This window comes from Rana temporaria, chromosome 1 (genome assembly GCF_905171775.1).
Source record: "Rana temporaria chromosome 1, aRanTem1.1, whole genome shotgun sequence".
NCBI classification, from domain to species: Eukaryota; Metazoa; Chordata; class Amphibia; order Anura; family Ranidae; genus Rana; species Rana temporaria.
Genome location: NC_053489.1, coordinates 392725325 through 392748637, shown reverse-complemented (window position 1 = coordinate 392748637; position 23313 = coordinate 392725325). Strand labels below are relative to the sequence as shown.

General features: G+C 45.0%; 1 protein-coding gene across 5 annotated transcripts in view; it reads left to right on the top strand.

Annotated features, from left to right (window-relative positions):
- LOC120912727 (phospholipid-transporting ATPase IK-like) overlaps nt 1-23313 on the top strand; it is a 273043-nt gene that overhangs the window by 184764 nt on the left and 64966 nt on the right. For all 5 annotated transcript variants that reach the window (XM_040322637.1, XM_040322634.1, XM_040322636.1 and 2 more), the window contains exon 26: nt 19578-19716. In XM_040322637.1, coding sequence (XP_040178571.1) covers nt 19578-19716 — 139 coding nt within the window. The remainder of the gene's footprint in view (nt 1-19577; nt 19717-23313) is intronic.

Sequence of the window (23313 nt, the reverse complement as noted above, 5' to 3'; positions counted from 1 at the left end):
GTGCCCCCTTGTCCTCTGTAATGACCTTTAAAGGAATAACAACACCAAGTTCACTATAAGGACCACTTATATTTATACATGGTGATCAAACCCTGGTTCACACTAGAATGTGGTGCGGGAACCCCGTCATCTGTACACATTTCATGCACCGTGTTTAAAAAGCACTGCCTTTGTGATCTGCAGCGGGTGTCAGTGAAATTTAATGCAATTCTTTGCTTGCACCGGATCGCATGGTACAAAACAACCATGTGATCAGGTTGCAGTGCATTTCCAAAAGTAGTGCATGCAAATGAATCGGCTCAAATCACACTGCACTAAATCACATGTGAATTGTGCTGCACATTTTGTGCGATTTATAGTCAATTTATAGAGTGAACCTGGGCTTACTCTCCCCTTTTCAAGAGAGAATAAATTCAGGTCAGCTAATCCTTCCTCATAGTTGAGCTCCTCCATGCCTCTTATCAATATGGTTGCCCTTCTCAGCACTTTCTTCAGCTCTCCAAGATCCTTTATGCAAACTGGTGCGCAAAACTGAATTGCATATTCTAGATGAGGTCTTACTGATGAGAGGCAAAATCATGTCTCTCTCTCTCTTTTTGGAGTCTATACCTCTTTTAATACAATAAAGTATAGTATTTTGAAACTGCAGCTTATGAAAGCTTTGTAACTGTTTTGGACAAAGTTAGATTTAGAGAGTTAAAAATAAATAAACAGTATATTAGTTTAAATGAAGTAATATTTATTTTCTTAGTGGCTCTTGTTAGAAAGTAAGATTATTGTTGTTCTAATTAACTGCCTTATACCTGTTTCAGTAAACACTTGCTACACCAAATTCCTTGCAGTAATTCCTAACAATTTAAACAATGGTGTTCCTAAACAGATGACAATTTGTTGCACAAAGATATAAAAGTCTGGTAATAAATAAAAACCACAGTTAAATTCTTATTTTAGGCCTGATTCACACCTATGCATTTTTAGTTCTTTTTGCATTTTGCAGATTTGCACTACAGATTGTGTTCCATAGGAAACCATGTTAAATGGACTGTAGTGCAAACCTGCAAAAAACACAAAAAATGCATAGGTGTGAATCGGGTCTTAAAGTGGAAAGTGAACAAAATAAAATTAGCAAACAAGCAGGAATTTTAATGCAGAAGAGATATGATTTGTCTCTTCCGCATTAACGTTCCCTAACTGCCTGTCTGCCCCTGTACAGCGAGCTGCACACTCACAGCTTACTGTACAAATTCAGCAGTGCCGAATCTGATTGAATTCCTACAACCAATTAGGGTGCTCAGGGGGTGGCGCATCGCTAGAGCCAAGGTGAGTATAGTCCTGCTTTAAATCTCTCAAAAAGATTTTGCAATATGATGTGTTACTTGGCATACATTATATCATGTAAGTAACTTTAAGCTTACTGGGTCTCAGATTATTGAAAAGATATCCACAGTGGATCTTTTCCCTTTCTTTTCTCACATTTGCATATTGATTCGTACCCAGATGCCTCCCAGGTTATTCCATCCTCCAATGTTCACTCCATCTACGAGCTGTAAACTGAATGTTCTTCAGAGTAAACATGGGCCGAACAACCCCGGGTTCAGTTCACGGCAGAACTTTCGAACATTGCAAAAGTTCGGAAACGAGTAACAAACCCCATTTAGTTTTTAAGGCTTATATGCAAGTAATTGGGCATTCAAAGGGTATGGGGGTGTCAGAGCCTGTACTCACCGAGACCGAGATGCTGAGGGCGGCTCACCTTTGCGACCCTGTGGAGACCACTCCCTGGAGTTGGGACAGAGGAGGGACGGCACAAGGAGGCACCGGTGCCGGGAGCTGGCAGGCAGACTTGGTGCAGCTGACAGAAGCAGGGCAGGTGCAGAAGACTGGAGACAAGCAATGGTCAGGCAGGAACTGGTAGGTAAGTCTGGTAGGGTCCACAGGAGATGAAGGCAAATCCGAGTCACAGGCCGAGGGTCAAGGGCAGGAGAGTTCAGAGGGAGTCCATGAGAGCAAGCCAAGGTCAAGGGGCAGGAGACAACAGCAATCCAGGTAACATTAGCCAAAGGGTCAGAGGTTCCAGGTGAGAGGAGAGTCGTCAGGAATTCCGGGTCAAAACAGGCAGGTACGGCAACAGGTAAACACATAGGAGCTGAAGACAAACCAGCAACCTGTTCAGGGAAGGCTGCTGGTTTAAATAGGAGTGTCCGGCCTCTGATTGGCCCCAGGCGCACACGGCGCGCTGCCGTACCGCGCATGCGCGGGAGCTCAATGGAGCCGGGAATGGAGCCCTGACAGTGCCCCCTCCCAAGGGGCGGACTCCGGACGCCCAAACTGTCCATCACCTCAGGGTGCTCCGCATGAAAGGCCCGAATCAGACGAGGGGCATGGAGATTTCGGGAAGGCTCCCAGGAGTTGTCTTCAGGGGGATACCCCTTCCATTTGATGAGGTATTGTAATTGTCTTCCTCTCTTCCTACAATTCAAGATGGCCTCCACCTCAAATTCCTTTTCCCCCTCAATCTCCACTGGTGGTGGCGGCAGTTCTTCTCTACCGTTGAAGGGGTCAGACACAACGGGCTTAAGCAGGGAGGCGTGAAACACAGGGTGGATCTTGTAGGACCTGGGTAAAGCCAACTCAAAAGCTACTGGGTTGATTTCTCGCCTGATCTCAAATGGCCCGATGAACCTTGGACCCAGCTTCCGAGAGGGAATAGGTAACTTGAGGTTGGTGGCGGATAGCCAGACCTTCTCACCCACTTTGAAGACAGGGCAATCCTTCCTCCCCTTGTCATGGAACCTCTTATAGTCCTGCTGAGCTTGCTGCATGCTTTCCTGTAACTTCTGAAAGTTTTGCTGGATGCAGGTCACACGTTCCTGGACCGCTGGCACAGATGTTTCCGGGATGGAGTCCCGCAAAAAGGAAGGGTGGAAACCGAAGTTAGCCCAGAACGGGGTTTGGTTTGTGGAAGAATGTATGGAATTATTGTAAGCGAACTCGGCTGTAGATAACAAGGAGGACCAATCGTCTTGGGAGACTGAGCAAAAGCATCGTAGATACTGTTCTAGCGTTTGATTAGTGCGCTCTGTCTGGCCATTACTTTGAGGGTGATAGGCCGAGGACAGACAGATCTTCACTTCCAAAGCTCTGCAAAGTTCCTTCCAAAATTTGGATGTGAATTGAGTACCTCTGTCAGATACTATGCTTTTGGGCACTCCATGGAGCTTGATAATCTCTTTAAAAAAGATTTTGGCTGTGTCTGCCGCGGAGGGCGTACCCACCATGGGCAAGAAATGCGCCATCTTGGACAGACGGTCCACCACGACTAGGATCGTGGTAAACCCGGCTGAAGGAGGCAAATCGACAATAAAGTCCATGGAGATGTCAATCCAGGGCCGTTCTGGGATAGGAAGGGGTTTCAGCAGCCCCCAGGTCTTCGTGTTTGGCCCCTTACTCCGCTGGCAGCGAATGCAGGAAGAGACATAATCCTTGCAGTCGGACCTCCATTTAGGCCACCAGAAGGAGCGAGAGACCAGTTCGGAAGTTTTACGGGTACCAAAATGGCCAGCCAATTTACGATCATGGAAGGTGCTGAGGATTAACTGTCTTGCCTCTGTTGGAACAAAAATCTTCCCACAAGACCACAGCAGGTCATCCTTTTTCTCCAAGGAGGAAACCTCATGATCAGGGCACCGTTGGCATGCGGTCTTTAGAGCAGTCAACAAATCTGTTTGAGGGAGAAGCAAAAAATTTTGAGGTGACAGGATCGTGCTGGGCTCGGAAGTATCGGGCGTCTCTGGAAACATCCTGGAGAGGGCATCAGCTTTTCCATTTTTTGCGCCAGGACGATGGGTAATATGGAAATTGAAGCGAGCAAAAAAAAGAGCCCAACGGGCTTGTCTGGGCCTAAGGCGTTTTGCAGACCGTAAGTATTCCAGGTTCCTGTGGTCAGTGAAAATGATAATGGGATGCGCTGCCCCCTCCAGCAGGTACCTCCACCCCTCCAGTGCAAATTTTATGGCCAGTAGTTATCTATCGCCTACGTCGTAATTGCGCTCAGGAGGACTTAGTTTCCGAGAGGCGTAGGCTACTGGGTGAAGAAGCGACTTCGGTCCCTGTCTCTGGGAAAGAATAGCGCCTGTAGCAGATTCCGAGGCGTCCACTTCTAGAACAAAAGGTAACGTAGAATCCGGATGACAAAGTACAGGTGCCGAGGTAAAGGCCGCTTTGAGTTTGATAAAGGCCTCCTGAGCCTCCTGTGGCCACTGGAAGCGGTGCCCCTGGCGGGTCAACTTGGTGATGGGAGAAACAATTGATGAAAAACTGATGATGAATCGTCTATAAAAATTGGCGAAGCCAATGAAGCGCTGAATGCCCTTCTTGTCTGTTGGAGGTGCCCACTCCTGGATAGCACTGATTTTCTGGGGATCCATGGCTACCCCATTCACAGAAATTATGAATCCTAAAAATTGCACTGATGTCTTTTCGAACTCGCATTTTTCTGATTTGAGATAAAGCCGGTGTTGTCTCAAGATGGTGAGAACCTGCCTGACATGTTGCCGATGTAATTCTTTTGTGGCTGAAAAGATGAGAATATCGTCCAAGTAGACTACGAGGAAGTCATCTAAAAATTGTCGAAAAATGTCATTGACTAGATGCTGGAACGTGGCGGGCGCATTACAAAGCCCAAAGGGCATGACCAGATACTCGAAGTGCCCGAATCTGGACCTGAACGCAGTCTTCCACTCATCTCCTGCCCTTATTCGGACCAAATTGTAGGCGCCCCGGAGGTCCAATTTAGAAAAAACCTGAGCTGATCGGAACCTTTGAAAGAGCTCGGGGATAAGAGGCAGCGGGTACCGATTCTTGATGGTAATTTTGTTTAACTCCCTATAATCAATGCAGGGTCTAAGCGATCCATCTTTTTTCTCGACAAAGAAGATCCCCGCCCCCGCTGGCGAGGAGGAGGGACGGATGAACTTCTTACTTAAATTTTCTTCAATATAGGCCTTGAGGGTCTTCAACTCAGTCTCTGACAAGGGGAATATGCGCCCAAAGGGAATTTCAGATCCGGGCAAGAGGTCAATGGGGCAGTCATATGACCGATGTGGTGGGAGACAATCGGCTTGTTTTTTGTCAAAGACATCCTTGAAGTCTAGGTAGGCTGGAGGAACATGCTGTAGGTCTTCAGGTGGAGTAGCTAACGTGGAGCAGGAGACTGGAACGGGTGCGAGACAGTGCTGGGAACAGTAGGTGGAAGGGAAGCTGACTTCTTTCTTGAGCCAATCAATGCAGGGCAGATGAACTTGTAGCCAAGGGAGACCCAGAATGATAGGGAACATGGGGGACGGGATCAAGTCCAAACAGAGGAACTCCCGGTGCCCAGAATCTGAGATGGCACAAAGAGGAAGGGTTTCCTGGGTAATCAATCCGGAACGGGGAAGAGAGCCGTCAGCCAGATGAACTTGCAGCTGAAAATCCTTGGTACGGCAGGGGATACGCAGCTTTTGGGCCAAGGATGAGTCCAAGAAGCAGCTGCAGGCCCCGGAATCAATTATCGCTGGCAGACGTGTTGCCCCTTCCGGGAGCTGTAGGGAAAGAAAGAGGATAACATAAGTCTGAGGCAAACTGGTAACAGGGAAATTGATAGCAGATGGAGGTTTCGACTTACAAGGCCTTACTGGGCAAGTGCGCAAAAAGTGTCCGGCGGCTCCGCAATACAGACAGAGGTTAGATTGACGCCTCCGGAGTCTCTCTTCTGGAGTCAGAGGGGCCCGTACTATACCAAGCTGCATCGGCTCTGGGTCGGGTAATGAGGTGTTTGGTGGAGCTGGGTGAGGCGGAGGTACTGGAGCATATCTTGGTGGAACCCAGTTAGGCCGGTTGGACTGGAACCTCTCCGAACGACGTTCTCGAAGGCGCCTATCCAGCTGAGTGGCGGTTTGGATTAAATCCTCCAGAGAGGCAGGGGGTGCCGACCTTGCAAGCTCATCCTTTAGGTTCTCAGAGAGGCCCTGGCGGTATTGGTACCTGAGAGCCAGCTCATTCCAGCCTGTGTCAGCAGACCACTTTCTAAATTCGGCGGTGTAGTCTTCCACCGGCCGTCTCCCTTGATTTAAGCTGTGCAGAGTACCCTCCGCTGTGGCTGCACGTAGAGGATCGTCGTATAATTTCCCCATGTGGGTGAAGAAGGTGTCCATAGAGTCAAGTATTGGACTGCGTTGTTCCATTAAGGAGTGTGCCCATGCTTGAGGCTCCTCAGAAAGGAGAGAGATTACGAATCCAACCTTAACAGCTTCGGTCGCAAAAGTTCTAGGTTGCAAGGCCAGGTAAAGGGAACAGGCATTCTTGAAAGCCCGGTATTTCCGGCGGTCGCCTGAGAATCGCTCGGGCATGGAGACCCGGGGTTCGGGATTACTCCCCATCATGGCAGGGCTTGCAGGAGCTTGGGCAGCAGAAGGTCCGGGTGAAGAGGCTAGGGCTGCAGCGGATGGACCTGGGGAACCGGCCAGTTGTTGGAGGCGGCCATCAATCTGGAGGTAGCCTTCCTGAAGCTTCTGGACTGCCTCTGTTAAGGCGGAGACCTGTTGGCACAGCGTCTCAAAGGGTGAGCGCGCCCTGTCGGTCTCAGACATCTGGCTGGTTTGTACTGTCAGAGCCTGTACTCACCGAGACCGAGATGCTGAGGGCGGCTCACCTTTGCGACCCTGTGCAGACCACTCCCTGGAGTTGGGACAGAGGAGGGACGGCACAAGGAGGCACCGGTGTCGGGAGCTGGCAGGCAGACTTGGTGCAGCTGACAGAAGCAGGGCAGGTGCAGAAGACTGGAGACAAGCGTTGGTCAGGCAGGAACTGGTAGGTAAGTCTGGTAGGGTCCACAGGAGATGAAGGCAAATCCGAGTCACAGGCCGAGGGTCAAGGGCAGGAGAGTTCAGAGGGAGTCCATGAGAGCAAGCCAAGGTCAAGGGGCAGGAGACAACAGCAATCCAGGTAACATTAGCCAAAGGGTCAGAGGTTCCAGGTGAGAGGAGAGTCGTCAGGAATTCCGGGTCAAAACAGGCAGGTACGGCAACAGGTAAACACATAGGAGCTGAAGACAAACCAGCAACCTGTTCAGGGAAGGCTGCTGGTTTAAATAGGAGTGTCCGGCCTCTGATTGGCCCCAGGGTTGCCGCATACCTGTACGTGCGCGCTTCCACGCACACGGCGCGCTGCCGTACCGCGCATGCGCGGGAGCTCAATGGAGCCGGGAATGGAGCCCTGACAGGGGGCATGGGTACTGTCAATGAACACAACGTTTTTAAATAAACATAATTTTTAAATTAGCAGTGATTTATCGCTACAGTGAAACCATAAAAGTGAGAAATAACAATAAAAATGAAAAAATCCTTTAAATGTAGTGCCTGAGGGGTCCCATTAGTCTGTCTGTGAAGTGGCACCTCTGAACCATGTATAGAACCTGCTGCAGTAATAATGATATTTATAAAACCCAAAAAAATAATTTCCCTGGAAACTTTCTTTATTTTGTAAACAACGGCTTAGGGAGCCAGTCTGTATGATGACGCCACTATTTAGTGCACTCGGAACAAGATTAGAGTTTTTTTTTTACTTGTTGTCTCTTTCGCAGACTTTTGATAGAAGTAACAGTGGCAGAACAATTGGCTGCACATTATAACCCTATAGAGATACTCTTGATAAAGGCAAGAATTGGCCTTGCTGCAAATTTTTTTAATTCTAGGCACCTGTCAAACACATGCGGAAAAATTGGTCTTTAGGTATCGGTGGTGCCTGAACACTGTAACCCTATAGAGGTACTCTTGACAAAAGCAAGAATTGGCCTTGCTGTTAAAAATTTAGATGATATGCACCTGTCAAACAGGTGCCGAAAAATTGGTCTTTGGGTGTCGGTGGTGCATTCACACCTTAACCCTATAGAGGTACTCTTCATGAAAGCAAGAATTGGCCTTGCTGTCAAAAAATGAAATATGCCCCGGCCAAACAGTGGTGGAAATATCGGTCTTTGGGTGTTGGTGGTGCCTTCACACTGTACACCTCTAGAGATACTTTTGATAACAGTAAGAATTGTCCTTGCTTTCAAAAATTGAAAATATATGCACCTGTCAAAATGGTCCTTTAATTGTGCCCATGAAACCTACATCAAAACATTTCTTCCAGGTGAAATTAACATCTGCAAAGCTAGGCAGCTTAGACAGTCTTTCAGAGATTCCAGATCCAGAAAGTACTTAATCAGCAACATTGGCATCAGGGGCTTGATAGCTGCTGCTAATCCAGAACTGATTCATTTTGATAAATGTCAGCCAGTCCATAGAGTCTGTGGACAGATGCACTCTCTTATCTGTTACAAAACCTCCTGCAGCACTGAATGCCCGTTCGGAAAGCACACTGGATACAGGACAGCCCAGCAGCTCAATTGCATACTGGTCAAGTTCTGGCCAGTGGTTTATTCTCATGTTTATTCTCTACTCCACCACTCCTATCTTGACCAAAAAAAGTCTCAAAACTACTTTTTCCACGAGACTGTAACCTACAAGATTCTGGAAAGGCGTTACAAAAACTCCTCTTTAAGGTGTCCTCAAGAGATTTCACCTTCTGCTACCTCTGTAGGGACAGGATGAGTTCCGAGACTTTCTCCTTGTAATGGTAGTCAAGGAAGGTTGCCAACGAATAGTGATTCTTCTCCTTGATGCCATGTATTCTCGGGTCCTTTCACAGGCTTTGAAGAATGAGGGAGCCGATGCACCGCAAGTTTGCGAAGGCATGAGAAGAAGACTCCTCAGGTCACTGAGGATTTCAGTATCTGCCTCCTCCCAGCCACTTACTACTCCCAAAGGTTCTGGGGATGGAAACCCATATGTTAAGGGTTGATGTATGTCTTCCCCTGCTTCAATGCCTCCTAAACTGCCAGATACCTCCTCCTCCACCCTCTTTTCTTATGTGTTGTATGACGGACAGATAGTGTCTGCATAATGCGGGCCTTGGAAGGAAAGGAAGTCCCAGGGCAAACTCTGCGTGCCTGGTCCATAATTGACGCGCAGAGTTTGCTCCGGCAAGAACACAAGAGAAATTGTGTCACTGATGCATGCATTGTCACGGCTCACCATCCTTGTGGCCTCCTCGAATAGTGACAGTACAGCGCATGCATCCTTTATCAGCAGCTATTGGCGTTGGTAAAAAAAGCCGGCCCGAGCCTGTCGTTTTACCATACTCACTCAGGTACTAATTGATGGCCTTCTGCTGCATGTGCAGCCACTGCAGCATAGCCAAAGTCAAGTTCCACCTTGTGGGTATGTAACAAATCAGTCGGTTTACAGGCAGGTGGAATTACCACTGAATGTCAGCCAACTAAACACTGGCTGTGTATGACCGCCTGAAATGGCTACAGACTCTTCTGACCTGCTTTTGCAGATCTTCCAACCCTGGGTACCTGCTTAACCACTTGCCGCCCGCCCTATAACAAAATGGGGTGTCAGTCAGTCACCCCGCAACACCGATCAAGGTAAAGAGGCTCTGATGGAGACTCTTTACCACGTGATCAGCCGTGTCCAATCACGGCTGATCACAATGAAAACAAGAAGAGCCAGTTATCGGCTTTTCCTCACTCGTGTCTGTCAGACGCGAGTAGAGGAGAGCCGATCGGCTGCTCCTCTGACAGGGGGGGTTTGTGCTGATCGATTATCAGGACAGCCCCCCCCGAGGATGCCCACATTAGACCACCAGGGATGCCACTAGACCACCAGACCAGGGATGCCCACCACCAGGTATGCCACCCAAGACCACCAGGGATGCCAATCAGTGCCCACAATGGATGCCAATCACGGCCCACAATGAGCATCACTGATTGGCAGGCATTGTTGTTTGGCACTGATTGGCATCCATAAGTACAATACAGTACATCCGTGCCACCTATCAGTGCCCATCCATGCCACCTATCAGTGCCCATCCATGCCCATTTGTTCCACCTATCAGTGCCTATCCATGCCGCCTATCTGTGCCCATTTGTGTCGCCTATCCGTGCCCATCCATGCCGCCTATCTGTGCCTATCCATTCCACCTATCTGTGCCCATCCGTGCCACATATCTGTGCCCATCCATGCCGCCTATCAGTGCCCATCCGTGCCGCCTATCAGTGCCCATCCGTGCGGCCTATAAGTTCCCCATAAGTACTGCATATTAGTGCCCATCAGTGCCCATCAATTCCACCTCATCAGTGCCACCTCATCGGTGCCCATCAGTGCCGCCTTATCAGTGCCCATCAGTGCCACCTTATCAGTGGCCATCAGTGAAAGAGAAAACGTACTTATTTACAAAGTTTTGTAACAGAAACAAAAAAATCATTTTGTTTTTCAAAATTTTCGGGCTTTTATTTTTATTTTTTGCAGAGAATAAAAATCCCAGAGGTGATCAAATACCACCAAAAGAAAGCTCTATTTTGTGGGAACAAAATGATAAAAATGTAGTTTGGGTACAGTGTAGCATGACCGCGCAATTGTCATTCAAAGCGCAACAGTGCTGAAAGCTGAAAATTGGTCTGGGCAGGAAGGTGTATGTAGCGCTGTAGAAATTTAGGGGTAATCAGAGTGTAAGTGGCTCTGATTCCAATTGCAACCATTTGATTAGGGTCTCTGCTTCAGCTTGGCTGTGCTGTGGGCTCATTCTGTCACGCTGGGGTGTTTTCCCACCCCGGTGCGGTAGGTGGCAGCAGTGGAGTTGAGGTTGGGGTGTTCTCTCCCAGCGACCAATCAGGAGATTTGGGCCTCGCTGGGCATGCTGGGAGAGGGTACTTATGAGGCAGACGCCATTTTGTGTGGCTCGTCTTCCGGTGTGGCACCCACCTTTAGGGTGGCCACATCACGGCGCTCCGGCATTATGGCCTACCTGGCCGGAGTGTGCGCACTATGCTGTGTTCCTGGTTCCGAGCCTAAGTTGGTCCGGGGCGTTTGAGCAGGACGGGGACCCAGTGGTCGACTGGGTTCTCACTTTAAAGATCCCAAGCGAGTTTAGCTGTTCGATGGGGAGTCCATCTGAGGAGCGTCAATGAGAGACTGGCGGTCCAACAGGATTCTGACGAACCATCGGAGATCGAGGTGACCGGACACTGAGGGATTGACTCCTCTTTCAGTGGGTACCAGTGGTGACGTTAATAAAAAGAGGTTCCATTCTGAGATTCATCTAAAAGGGCCTGTGGCAGAGGTTCCATTCTGACTTTCATCTAAAAGGGCCCGTGGCAGAGGTTCCATAGTGACGTTCATTCATCAAAAAGGGTCTGTGGCAGAGACTCTGTTCTGAAGTGACTCGAGCGGTGTTCCGGCTGCTGGGTCCGTGAGAGAGGCCTATCCGGACACGCTAAACCCACTCAGGCAGGAGTGGTGTAAGAAAAGCTGCTACTCATAGGAACAGGACTGTTCCCAGTACTAAAGCCTGAATCTGCGATTCTCCTTTTTCACCTCTATCCCTTTCATCACCTGTTAACTGTTTTTACCCAGGGCAGACAGGAGGTTTGTGCCATTATGGCACACCACCATTCCTGGCTCCAGCTGGTAGTGCGTGAACCACCTTTGGGACTGCCCCTGTAGAGCTGCAAGAATCTCTGCTCTAGTGTGGCTCCTGTCCCCTACACAGACTCGCTGAAGCACTGCATGGCACCTTTTAGCCTGACTCATGGACTAGCCCTTTGAATGCTTAGGGGGTACTGGTGGTTCATAGCACGATTCAGCAGAGGAGGGCACAGAGGAGGAGGAGGGGGGTGGAGCTGACAAATTTTGCATCATCACCAGTAGCTGTATAGAGACTTGGTGGAGCAACAAGCTGCAGCACTCAGCCCTGTCCTGCATCCTTTCGAGTTGCAAGCAGAGTTACCCAGTGTGCTGTGAATGAAATTTAGTGCCCCTGACAATGCTTGCTGGACCATGTGTCAGCAGTAACGTGGACCTTGCAGCTAACTGCCTTGCCCAATGATGCCACAACATTGCCTTCCACATGATGGTACAGAGCTGGAATGGCCTTACATGAAAATAAATAGCAACTGGGAACCTGCCAATTTGGGGGAAGAATCCACCAGATGGAAAGGCAGGAGTTGTAAAGCCAGCAGCTTTGACAAGCTTGAATTTAGATGCTGGGCATGTGAGTGGCAGTGATGGGGCAGATACATTTGCCTGCTATAGTCTACAGTTGGTGGTGTGCTACTGGCAGATGTGCTGCAAGGACCTGTGACACCCTCATACCATCATCCCTGTCAGTGGAGGCTGCTGAGAGGACATGAGGTATAACAGGGGTAGACCTAAAAAGTTGAGGAGTGAGGGGGGTCAGAATTTCATCCCTTTTGGATAGATTTCAGGTGCTCGTGCAACGGGCTGAGCAGGGGGAGGTTAAATGTCTTGTTAAGCACGTGGTATCCAAATGGCTGGTGTTTTTACCACACTTGATCTGCTTGAGGCAAAGTTTGAAAATTGCAACAGTGTGATTGGCTGCACATGTGCTAAAAGAGGCCCAGACTGCTAAGCTGTGGGAAGTGGGCCAGGAGATAGCAGCTTTAAAATCTGGTGAAATAGGGTGGCTGCTCTCTACTCTTCCATGATGGCTGCCTCATTGGGGTTGTGCCTCAATATCGATTTCCTCCTCTGCTTTATCCGGCACCCAAGTCGCGTCAATGACCTCATCATCATTATATCCTCCTGAGCATCATCATCACTGGAGTCAACTTGGCAATATGCTGCAGCTGGGGGAACATGACTGGAAAATTGTTGTTTACCAGGGTTCTTCCCTCTCTTTAGGCTCATGTTCCTACCTTCCTCAACTTCAGAACCAGGATCTGAATTAAGTAATGACTGTGCATCGTCAAGGAGCAAGTGGCTGACGCTGTGTTGAAATAATTTGGCTGACTCCTCCATGCCTGATGCTGGGGCTATGGCATGAGTAGCTGTGGACATGAAGGCAGAATAAGCCACTCTGGCAGCTGTGGTGGACTGAGCACTAGTCTCTGCTTGGGTGACAGAGAATGAGGAGGATGAGGATGGTTTAGTAAGCCAGTCCACCACCACCTGTCCATTCTGTGGCTGTATAGCACGGGCAAAGTCACTAAACATTATGCCCTGCCTGAGGACGGAACACGTCCACCTTAGAATGTGGACACAGGCACTGCTGGTCCCTTCTCAGTGCCATGGGAACTTCTGCCTCTCCTTGTTGGCCTCCCAAACATGATCCGGGACTTATTAACAAAATGTAATAAAGATGGGGACATGTGTACATGGATGCACTTTAATGAATGAAAGTGGTGTTTAGTGCACTTTAACTTGAGGACTCACTAAACAGACACACTACAATACACTTAAGTAAAACATGCACTAACGCACTGAAATATACTGCACTGAAATATACTGCAATAAACGTGCAGTAACACACTGAAATATACTGTGTCAAAAGTGCACTAACACTGCAATATACTGTGGTAAACCTGCAATAACGCACTAAAATATACTGCGTTGAATGTGCAGTAAGGCACTAAAATATACTGCGTTAAATGTGCAGCACCACACTGCAATATACTGTGGTAGATGATCACTAACCAACGCACTGACATATACTGCGTTAAATGTGCACTAACACACTGCAATATACTGTGGTAAACCTGCAATAAGACAATGAACTAAACTGCATTAAACATGCAGGAACACACTAAAATATACTGCAGTAAACGTGGAATTAAGCCCTGTACACACGATCGGTCCATCTGATGAAAGCGGTCTGATGGACCATTTTCATCGGTTGACCGATGAATCTGACTGATGGTCAGTCGTGCCTACACACCATGTGTCAGAACGCGGTGACATAAAAACACAACGACGTGCTGAAAAAAACGAAGTTCAATGCTTCCAAGCATGCGTCGACTTGATTCTGAGCATGCGTGGATTTTTAACCGATGGACGTGCCTACAAACAATCGTTTTTTTCTATCGGTTAGTTTAAATTTAAGACAAGATTGCTTTTTTAACCTATGGATAATTAACCGATGGAGCCCACACATGATTGGTTTGGTCCGATGAAAACGGTCCATCGGACCGTTCTCATCGCTTTGACCGATCGTGTGTACACGGCATAAAACACTGAAATATACTGCAGGATATCTGCCCTGACAAAATAAAATGTAACGAAAGTAAAAATGAACGGTCGCACTACTCTCACGCTGTACTATCACTAGATTCACACTAATGTGACACAAAGTAAAATTGAAATGTGCCCTGCCCTCAAACTGCACTATCACTAGATTCATACTAAACTGACACTCTACACTTACAATAGAATTACAATAATACACTATAGCTGTCGCACTAGCACTCGCTAATAGCACTGCCCTGTTCTATCTCACTCTATGCCAATATCACACTGCAAATGGCCGCAATGGGAAGAATCATTTTATAGTGTGGGGTGGGAGTAAGAGCAATGAGCCATGATTGGATAGAGTCATCATTACAGTGCATTGTGGTCGCTCTGCGGGCCAAAGGGTCGAACATCACGATAATTCGGGTGTTTGGCCCAAACTCATGCTCGGGCCAAACCGTTCGCCCAACTCTACTCCAGAGCTGTCATGCATTGACCTGAAACAAGCATTTTTTGGTGTTTACTAATTACTGAAGCAAGAACAATGACCAATCTCTAGTAGATGTGCATCATCTTGGTGACTAATCTCTAGAAAATGTGTATTACCCCTTGCTGACTGGAATCATGTATGTGTTTGAGCTGACCTGTATCTCTAGCACTGTCCCCCACAGACTCTTTTGTGATCCTGCACCATCAAGCCCCCTGCCCCGTGGTAATGTTGTAAAACCACAATGGGCTCACACAAGAACACTGCAGTGAATGACACCACATGATTATGTGCCACCACTCTCTGTAGTGTCAAGGACCACTGTCAGTGTAAGAGGGTTACACAACTGGTTGGAAGACCCAATTAAAGAAAGTTATGCATACAAAGCTTTTCTAAACAAAAAAGGGCAGCTGCAGCAACTTCCACATTGCTAGAACATTCTCTTTAAAGAGAAGGCCTTCAAAAAAGACCTCATCAGCATTACAATTTTACAAATAATGCAACAAGAAATGTCAGGGTGCAATCAGGGCACCTAAGATAAAACACAAAAGGCACATAATGTAGGAGAGTAAGAAAAATCCCAAGAAATTATTTAAGTACATAAATAGTAAGAAAGGGAGGTCAGATCATATTGGTCCCATAAAGAATGATGAAGGCAATCTGGTTACTAAGGATGGAAAGATGGCGAAGGTATTACATTTATTCTTCTCCTCAGTCTTCACAAGGGAATCGGGGGGGCTTCAGTAACCAAAACTGCAATGTTTATCCTCATGACACGTCTCAGGAAGCACCCTCATGTCTAACAGAGGATAGAATTAGAAATAGACTTGAAAAACTTAACATAATATAATATATCACCAGGACCAGGTGGCTTGCACCCGAGGGTCCTTATGGAACTCATTCAAGTAATTGCCTGACCGTTTTTCCTAATTTTTACGAACAGTCTACTGAGTGGACTGGTGCCAGCTGATTGGAGAAAAGCCAATATAGCACCAATACTTAAAGAGGAGTTCCACCCATTTTTTTTAACTTAATCTATATTCAATCTCCTGATCTAATACTTTTCACATTGGCATGTATTTATTTATTTTTCTGCCTAGAAATACCTTTTTAACTTGATTTCTTCTTGTCTTCCGCCCCTATTCGCCTAGGCGATTACAAGGGTTTCTGGGATATCGCCTACTGCCGAGATCTCGCGTTATTTGCAGATGACGCGAATGACCAATGACTGGAGAAAGGGAGGAGGGTGCGAGCGAGCGGTACGAAACATTGTGACAGCCCGCAGCTCGCCTCCTCCCACGCGGCATGAGGTCACAGCACCCACTACCATACCTCCAAGCGGTAGAACGGGAGGTCCGAGGAGGCGGCGTGCAAATACTTTTTTTCCCGTTCGGCGTTCCCTATGTTACATGAATCGTTGCTATAGCAACCGCTTAGGCATCACAAATGTCCAAGAAATGACCACAGAATGGCTTCAGATGCCCACAGCCAAGATGGAACTTGCCTGCTTCCGAGATCTGTGAGTAAAAGATTATTTTTCAAGAAAGTGAAAGAGCAATAAAATATGCCATGTTAGAAATGTTGTTTTCCAGGTTTTAAAAATTACAGAGCAGTCGTTAAAAAATTTTTTTGGGGGGGACTGGAACTCCCCTTTAAAAAAGGACCAAGATACATCCCTGGGAATTACAGACCAGTTAGCCTAACATCAATTGTATGCAAGCTCTTGGAGGGGATCATAAGGGACTATATACAAGATTTTAGCAATGACAACTGTATCATTAGAAGTAATCAGCACGGATTCATGAAGAATCGTTGTGGCCAAACTAATCTATTAACCTTCTATGAGGAGGTGAGCTGCCATCTAGATAAAGCCTGTAGATGTGGTGTATCTGGATTTTGCAAAAGCATTTGATACAGTTCCCCATAAATGTTTACTGTACAAAATAAGGTCAGTTGGCATGGATCATAGGGTGAGTACACGGATTGAAAACTGGCTACAGGGGCGAGTTCAGAGGGTAGTGATAAATGGTGTCCCCCAGGGTTCTGTCCTGGGACCAATCCTATTTAATTTATTCATGAACAACCAGGTGGATGGGATAAACCATTCAATCTCTGTATTTGCAGATGATACTAAGCTAAGCAGGGCAATAACTTCTTTGAAGGATGTGGAAAGCTTGCAAGATCTGAACAAATTAATGGGGTGGGCAACTACATGGCACATAAGGTTTAATGTGGAAAATGTAAAATAATGCATTTGTGTGGCAAAAATATGAATGCAATCTACTTACTGGGGGAGATCCTCTGGTGGAATCTAGGATGAAAAAGGACCTGGGGGTCCTGGTAGATGACAGGATCAGCAATAGCATGCAATGCCTCATTAGTTATGAGGAAAGGTTACGAGCACTGAACTTGTTCTCTCTGGTGAAGAGACGCTTGAAAGGGCATATGATTTCAACGTACAAGTACCATACTGGTGACCCCACAATAAGGATAAAACTTTTCAGTGTAAGGGAATTTAGTAAGACACACGGCCATTCACTACAATTAGAAGAAAAGCAGTTTAACTTTAAACTACGTAGAGAGTTCTTTACTGTAAGAGCCGTTAGGATGTGGAATTCCCTTTCCACAGGCAGTGGTTTTAGCGGGGAGCATCGATAATTTAAAAAACGATTAGATAAGCACCTGAATGACCACAACATACAGGGATATACAATGTAATACTGACATAAAATCACACACATAGGTTGGACTTTTGTCTTTTTTCAACCTCGCCTACTATGTAACTATGTAATTTAGTTACAGTCTAATTATATCTAAATTAAAGTGGATGTAAACCCTTACATCCAGTGAAGTGAACAGCCTCAGAAGATACATAGAGATGAAACAAATCTCCCTAAATACGTTTTACTTGTATATCTGCTGTCTTCAGCTTTCTACAATCTTTAGAAAGTGCACATCCTGTTAGAAATCTTGTTTCCTCTTCCAGCAGTGGGTGTGGAGTCTGTGTGTGAGCTGATTGGAGGAGAGGCACACACCCCCTCCACATAGGCAGAGGAATAAAGAAACTTGCAGAGCTGCTGTCTGAATAGACATGCTCTCTGCTTATCTAGCTCTAAGTTCCCTCCCGACACAAATTTTCAGCTGCTTTTATCTTGTGTGTCGGAGAACTTGTAGAGACTCTGCTTATAACAGAGTAACGGAGCAGCAGAAAGACATGGCACTTAGAGCATTGGAGAGAGATACATAAACACTGCAGATATATGTGCCTAGGAGTTTCATGAATGGGGTTTACAACCACTTTTATAGCCATTTTAAATAATTATATAAATAAAAAATGAATAAATCATCTTATTACATGCAATGCATTTCTTATGAGGTAACTTTCAAATTATTGGTTTTGTGTGTATACCCCTAAGTAGGGCTTGTTATTGTATACGGTGTGAGCGAAATGCCAAAATATATGTAAAAAGTACAAGATATTTAAAATATGAATGTGTAACTGTAATAAGTGCCCTTTGTTTGGTGGTAATACTTCTGCTTCAGGGGGAAGTGAATGATCGTAGGTGTTTGTCCACAGACATCTACTGTCATGTGCATTGATATTTTTGAAAGCTTAGCACCAGGATATACAAATCTTTTATACATAGTAGAGGCATTTCTATTCTTACTTGATTTTTCATGTGTTCTGTGAATATCTTCCAAATGTGTGCAATAATCCAGTATAAATCTTTACCTCTGTCAAGCAACTCCCTGCAAATAAACAAATAAACATAAATTGTTAGGTGTGTATTGAGGAACACCTCCTACAAATCTCACTTGAAAGTCTTTTACATTTAGGCTTCATTTCCATGGACGTTTTTACAGCCACTTTCTTTAGCCTTTTTTACAGCTTAAAAACGCCTGTCCATATTTATTTATTTATTTATTTATTTATTTATTTTGAGCTGGAGCTCAAAAACGCAGCGGTAGCGTTTTTGCACGTTTTTGAGCGTTTTTTAATGTCTGGCGTTTTTACAGCTCTACTCTGGAGCTTCAGAACGCACTGGTCCTGTTTTTTTTTTGCAGCTTAAAAACGGCTCAGCCATCTACAGCTCAAAAACGTCATGGTGGGCATGAGGCCATAGACTAACATGGTGTTTTTAAGCTGCAAAAAAACGCTCAGAAAAGTGGCTGTAAAAACGTCCATGGAAATGAAGCCTTATGGTTAAGAGCATTAAATACAGCAACACGTTTCAGGGAATAAGAGCCTCCCCTTTCTTCAGCTCTTGAGCAGTCAATGGTAATGAAACCACGACAGGATCTAACAGGACTCATCCAGCTGCCTTAGTTATGTCAGAAGACATTCGTTTTCATCAAGCCTTAACACAGGTCATCTAGTGCATTCCAATCTGATTTTATTAACATCGACTCCTCAAGTCCTAAAGAAGGGGGAGGGTTTTTTCCCCTAAAATGCAATGCTTCTAATCATTAAATGTTTAAAAAATGCTTTCAAGTTAAATTAGTTTTTTTTCCAGGTGCTCCTCAGTAAACACCTAAGAATTTACTGACTGAAGAGCGCTTCCTTAGTTGCTAGAAGAGAGGTAGCAGCTTAGGAGGACCAGAATAGGGTCCACTTATACTATATCTCAACCACAGATATGCTTCTTTGAAGGATAAATCAGTTTATGATAGATCCATCGGAGTTAACTTACTCTTCTGGTCTTGTGTTAGCCTCTCTTCTGTAGTATTTTGCAGACAGCCTGTAGTAGGTAAACCTGCTGGGCTCCTCTCACAGCTCAGCTCTCTAAACAGGCTATGTGTAGCACAGTGCTGATGTTACCACTACTTTTACAAGGAAATAACTAACTTTGCAAAAGCATTTGGTGTACACAAAGTGGATTTAAATGCTCTTGGATTATTGAGAATTATTATTCAGCTTTAATTGTTTAAAGTTTACACCAACTTAATCTTAACTCACAATGCCAACACATTTTCCCTAATAGATCATCTTTGAGATCTCATATTGGACTGTTTTGTCAGTAGTTGCCCTGATCGGTAGTCTCGTTGTTTATTTCTTCGTGTCTTTTGTTACCCAATCGTTTCCACTGTTCAAAAATCTGCCCACTATTTTCCAGTTCCCAGGTAAGATATTATTATTATTATTATTATTATTATTATTATTATTATTATTATTATTATTATTATTATTATTATTAGTAATATTATAATATTACTTTACTGCAGATTGTGCTATCTAATATTTACTGAATAATGCAATGATTTCTTCACAACCATCGTTGTTTAGAGATGAGCAAAGAAATTTCAGCTAAACTGATTTTGCCACAAGATTGCTGAATTCATCTTTGCTGAAATTTCAACAAAAATTGTCCATATTTTCTGCTTGGGAATATATGCTTGAAAATACTTGAAAATAAAATATATATTCTTACTGTTTTGCAAAGTGATAGATTAGATTGTAGAGCGCACACTGATTAATAGTGAAAAGCCATCTGCAACATAGTTCCACTTAAGATATGGTTTAGAGAAAGTTCCTATAACAGGATGGGATGTGGAATTTTGAATGTTGCAGAATAGATATGTATAACAAATATATGTTTCAGCCTGGTCAAACCCCAAACAAATGGAATATACAAGCACAATTGATTAAGTAAAAAAGGTTTATTACAAAGACATAGAAAAAAATATATATAGAAATTTGGACATATGTTTAAAATGTTCAGACAAAAAGTATAAAAAGTACTAGTAGTGCAGAAAAACTGCACATAGTCTTCTTCAGACCACACGTAGAAAGGTTCTACTAGTTTCGCCGTTACGGCTTCATCGGGAACCCGTGGAGGGTGAGAGTCTATAATAATCAAATAACATATTTACAATAGAATTAGGGACAGGAAAAAATATACAATGACAACATCACATACAACTGTTGCAAAAATAGAGTGATCATTAGTAGATATACAAACAGAGTATATATTGCGTACAAATAGATTAAGGTAGTCATATTGGGCTACAATGTATCAAACATTAAAAATCATATGATGAATGTGGACCAGGATGCCGCCCCTACCTGATAAGAATGAGATGAGGTCACAGAAGACAGCAAACGCGATAAACCCATTAACTGGATGCAGACGCCCCCTATTGGTGGAAGGTAACCCTGAATCACAGAGATATACCTGAGAGATAATGCAAATTCATGAATGAACCTATTCAGAGGAAATGAAGGGAAGATAGAAAATATCCAGAAACACAATATAGAATAATATAGGAGCTTTAACAGTTAAAAAGCATAGCAGCAAATTGCATCGCAAATTGCTGCATAGAAAAGTGTCACATATAAATAGATAATAGTAAAAAACTTACTGCTATAGTCTACTGAATATTTCAAAGGAAAAATAGCCAAATCAATGTCAAGGAGAGGATGTTTAAAGTGATACGTGGTTCCAAGAGGGTAAGCTGAATGGTCATTCAAAACTGCAAAGACCTCTACTGTGAAGCAGAGATTAGCCTAAAAGTAAATTAAATCAGTTAATTCATAACAGTTTAGAGTATAATAAGAAAAGAGATTATTTGAAAAAAGAAAATAAGATAGAAAAAAGAAAAAAGAAATAATAAAGTTAAACCGGGAATACCTAGTCAGTGTATCCTCCTTAATTGCTTGAAGGCACAAAGGACCTCAGCGCTGAGTATATTCAGAACTCGCAAGTGTGAAAACACCAGATGAGTCTGCAAGGTCAAAGATGGAAATTAGAAATACAAAAAATGAAAAAAATAAATTGAAAGAAATAAACAAAATTTTTATAGAAAAAAAAGGAGAAATATTTGCTTCATGCAACAAGAAAGAAAAGAAACAAGGAGTGAATGACCAGCAGCATACCTAGTGAAACTGGGAGACCACGGAGATATTTTTCATTGCTATCTTCATCAACACAGCAACACAGCAAGCTCACACTGAAGCTGGTAACTGTGTGAGCTGCATATGTAGTATCCTCAATCAGGCTGAAGCAGCACCACCTGAGTGTGGGCTGTCAGCCTGATGTGGGTAGGCGGAGGAAGGCGGCTGACGTCACTAGGGGATTCCCCGGTGATAACGCCCAACCTGGCCACACAGGAGAATCCTGTGACGCTTAAGGGGGCGGCATCAAACGGGGACCAGCAGCGGGCATAATATAGAATATGGCCAGCATGCACAAACCTGTGACAGGAGCCTGTAAGCGGACCGGTGCTAGCATTCATGCCTCCGCATGAATTCAACGAGATAGAGAATAACGCTGGCGCGGGCCCCCAACCGCCCACATAGGCAGTCATGTAACAAAATCGTGAGAGGTGCTGCACGCCATATAAAGGGCTATAACGCGAGTGCTGTGTGCGGCGAACAAATTCCCATCTGAGAGATAAGGAATATCAGAGAGGGAAAGAAAGAGGAGAAAATATATAAATAGAAAGAAAATGTATAAATATAAATGCAGATATAGTATAAATATATATAAAGTATGGGAGATAATAATAAAGAATGATACAAATAAATAAATAAAAATAAAATAAAATAAAATCAAAAGCCATTAGTCCAAGAAGAGGATCAGATACATCATCTGTATCCTCGACGTCCTATATTCCAATAGAAAGGCGGAATGCTGTAGACAACAAGAAACGCAAAAGCGACTTAGATCGAAGTCTACAAGAGATCTCCCGCTCCCAGGACAAGCGCTCTCGGTCTCAGAGATCACGGGCTAGGCAATCCACCAGTAATACCAGCTCAGTGAGTAACACCTCACTTATGCTCCCAACGCCTCCTCCAAGTGTAATGACAACCTCAACCCTTGCACCTCCCATGACCCCTACCCCTCAGGGTCACAACCAGACAGCCCCCAACCCAATAACAGATCTGAGACCTGCACCGATTTTTTCTATAGAGAGAAAGTCTAATGTCTCTGCATCTAACATCCAGCAGACAGTAAAAGAGCAGGTCCCGGCCCACACAACAATGTAGACCGGGACATGAAAAACAAAGTAGAAACCCAGAATGAGACCGACAACAAAAACATCATTAACCTCTCCTCGTACCCACTCACTCCAGAACAAGAGACCGTTCTACAACTAGGGCTATCGTTTTGCCCGGATGGCGAGGCTGACAAGTTCGAACTTGTTAAGGACTTGCACCTCTTCGCCCGGCGCCTCATGTATAAGGTTTTATATGATAAAACAGATGCTTTACCAATTATCACTAGTAATGACAATTCCATCTTAGACAACGCCTCTCTCCAAGAGTTGCAAGCCCTACAGGACTTAATGTCCTTATGGGACGAAAGCAACCCGGAAGAGGAAGGGTGGACATACCAGCTCCCTGGTATCCAGCCGGGCAGTCTGGTACAGTCCAGACATAACAAACCTGTCTACGTACCACCAAAATCTTACAAACCAAAGTCCAGATCATTTCCTGTCCTGCAGGGAAACCCCAACATTTGGGCGTTTGTCCTGCAGGTTACTAAGGCCATAGAGGCTACCAACTGGAAAATAGGCACTGCACCCAACCTAAGCCCTAAACTCAGAACAGCCCTCAATTCCATCCGTAACAATGATGACTTGGTCATCAAACCCTCTGACAAAGGGGGCAACATCGTTGTTATGGATGGGGCAGGATATGAGGAAATGTGCCATAGGATCCTCAGCAATAGAGAATGGTATAGACCTGTACCAGCCTCTATGATATCACAAAGTATT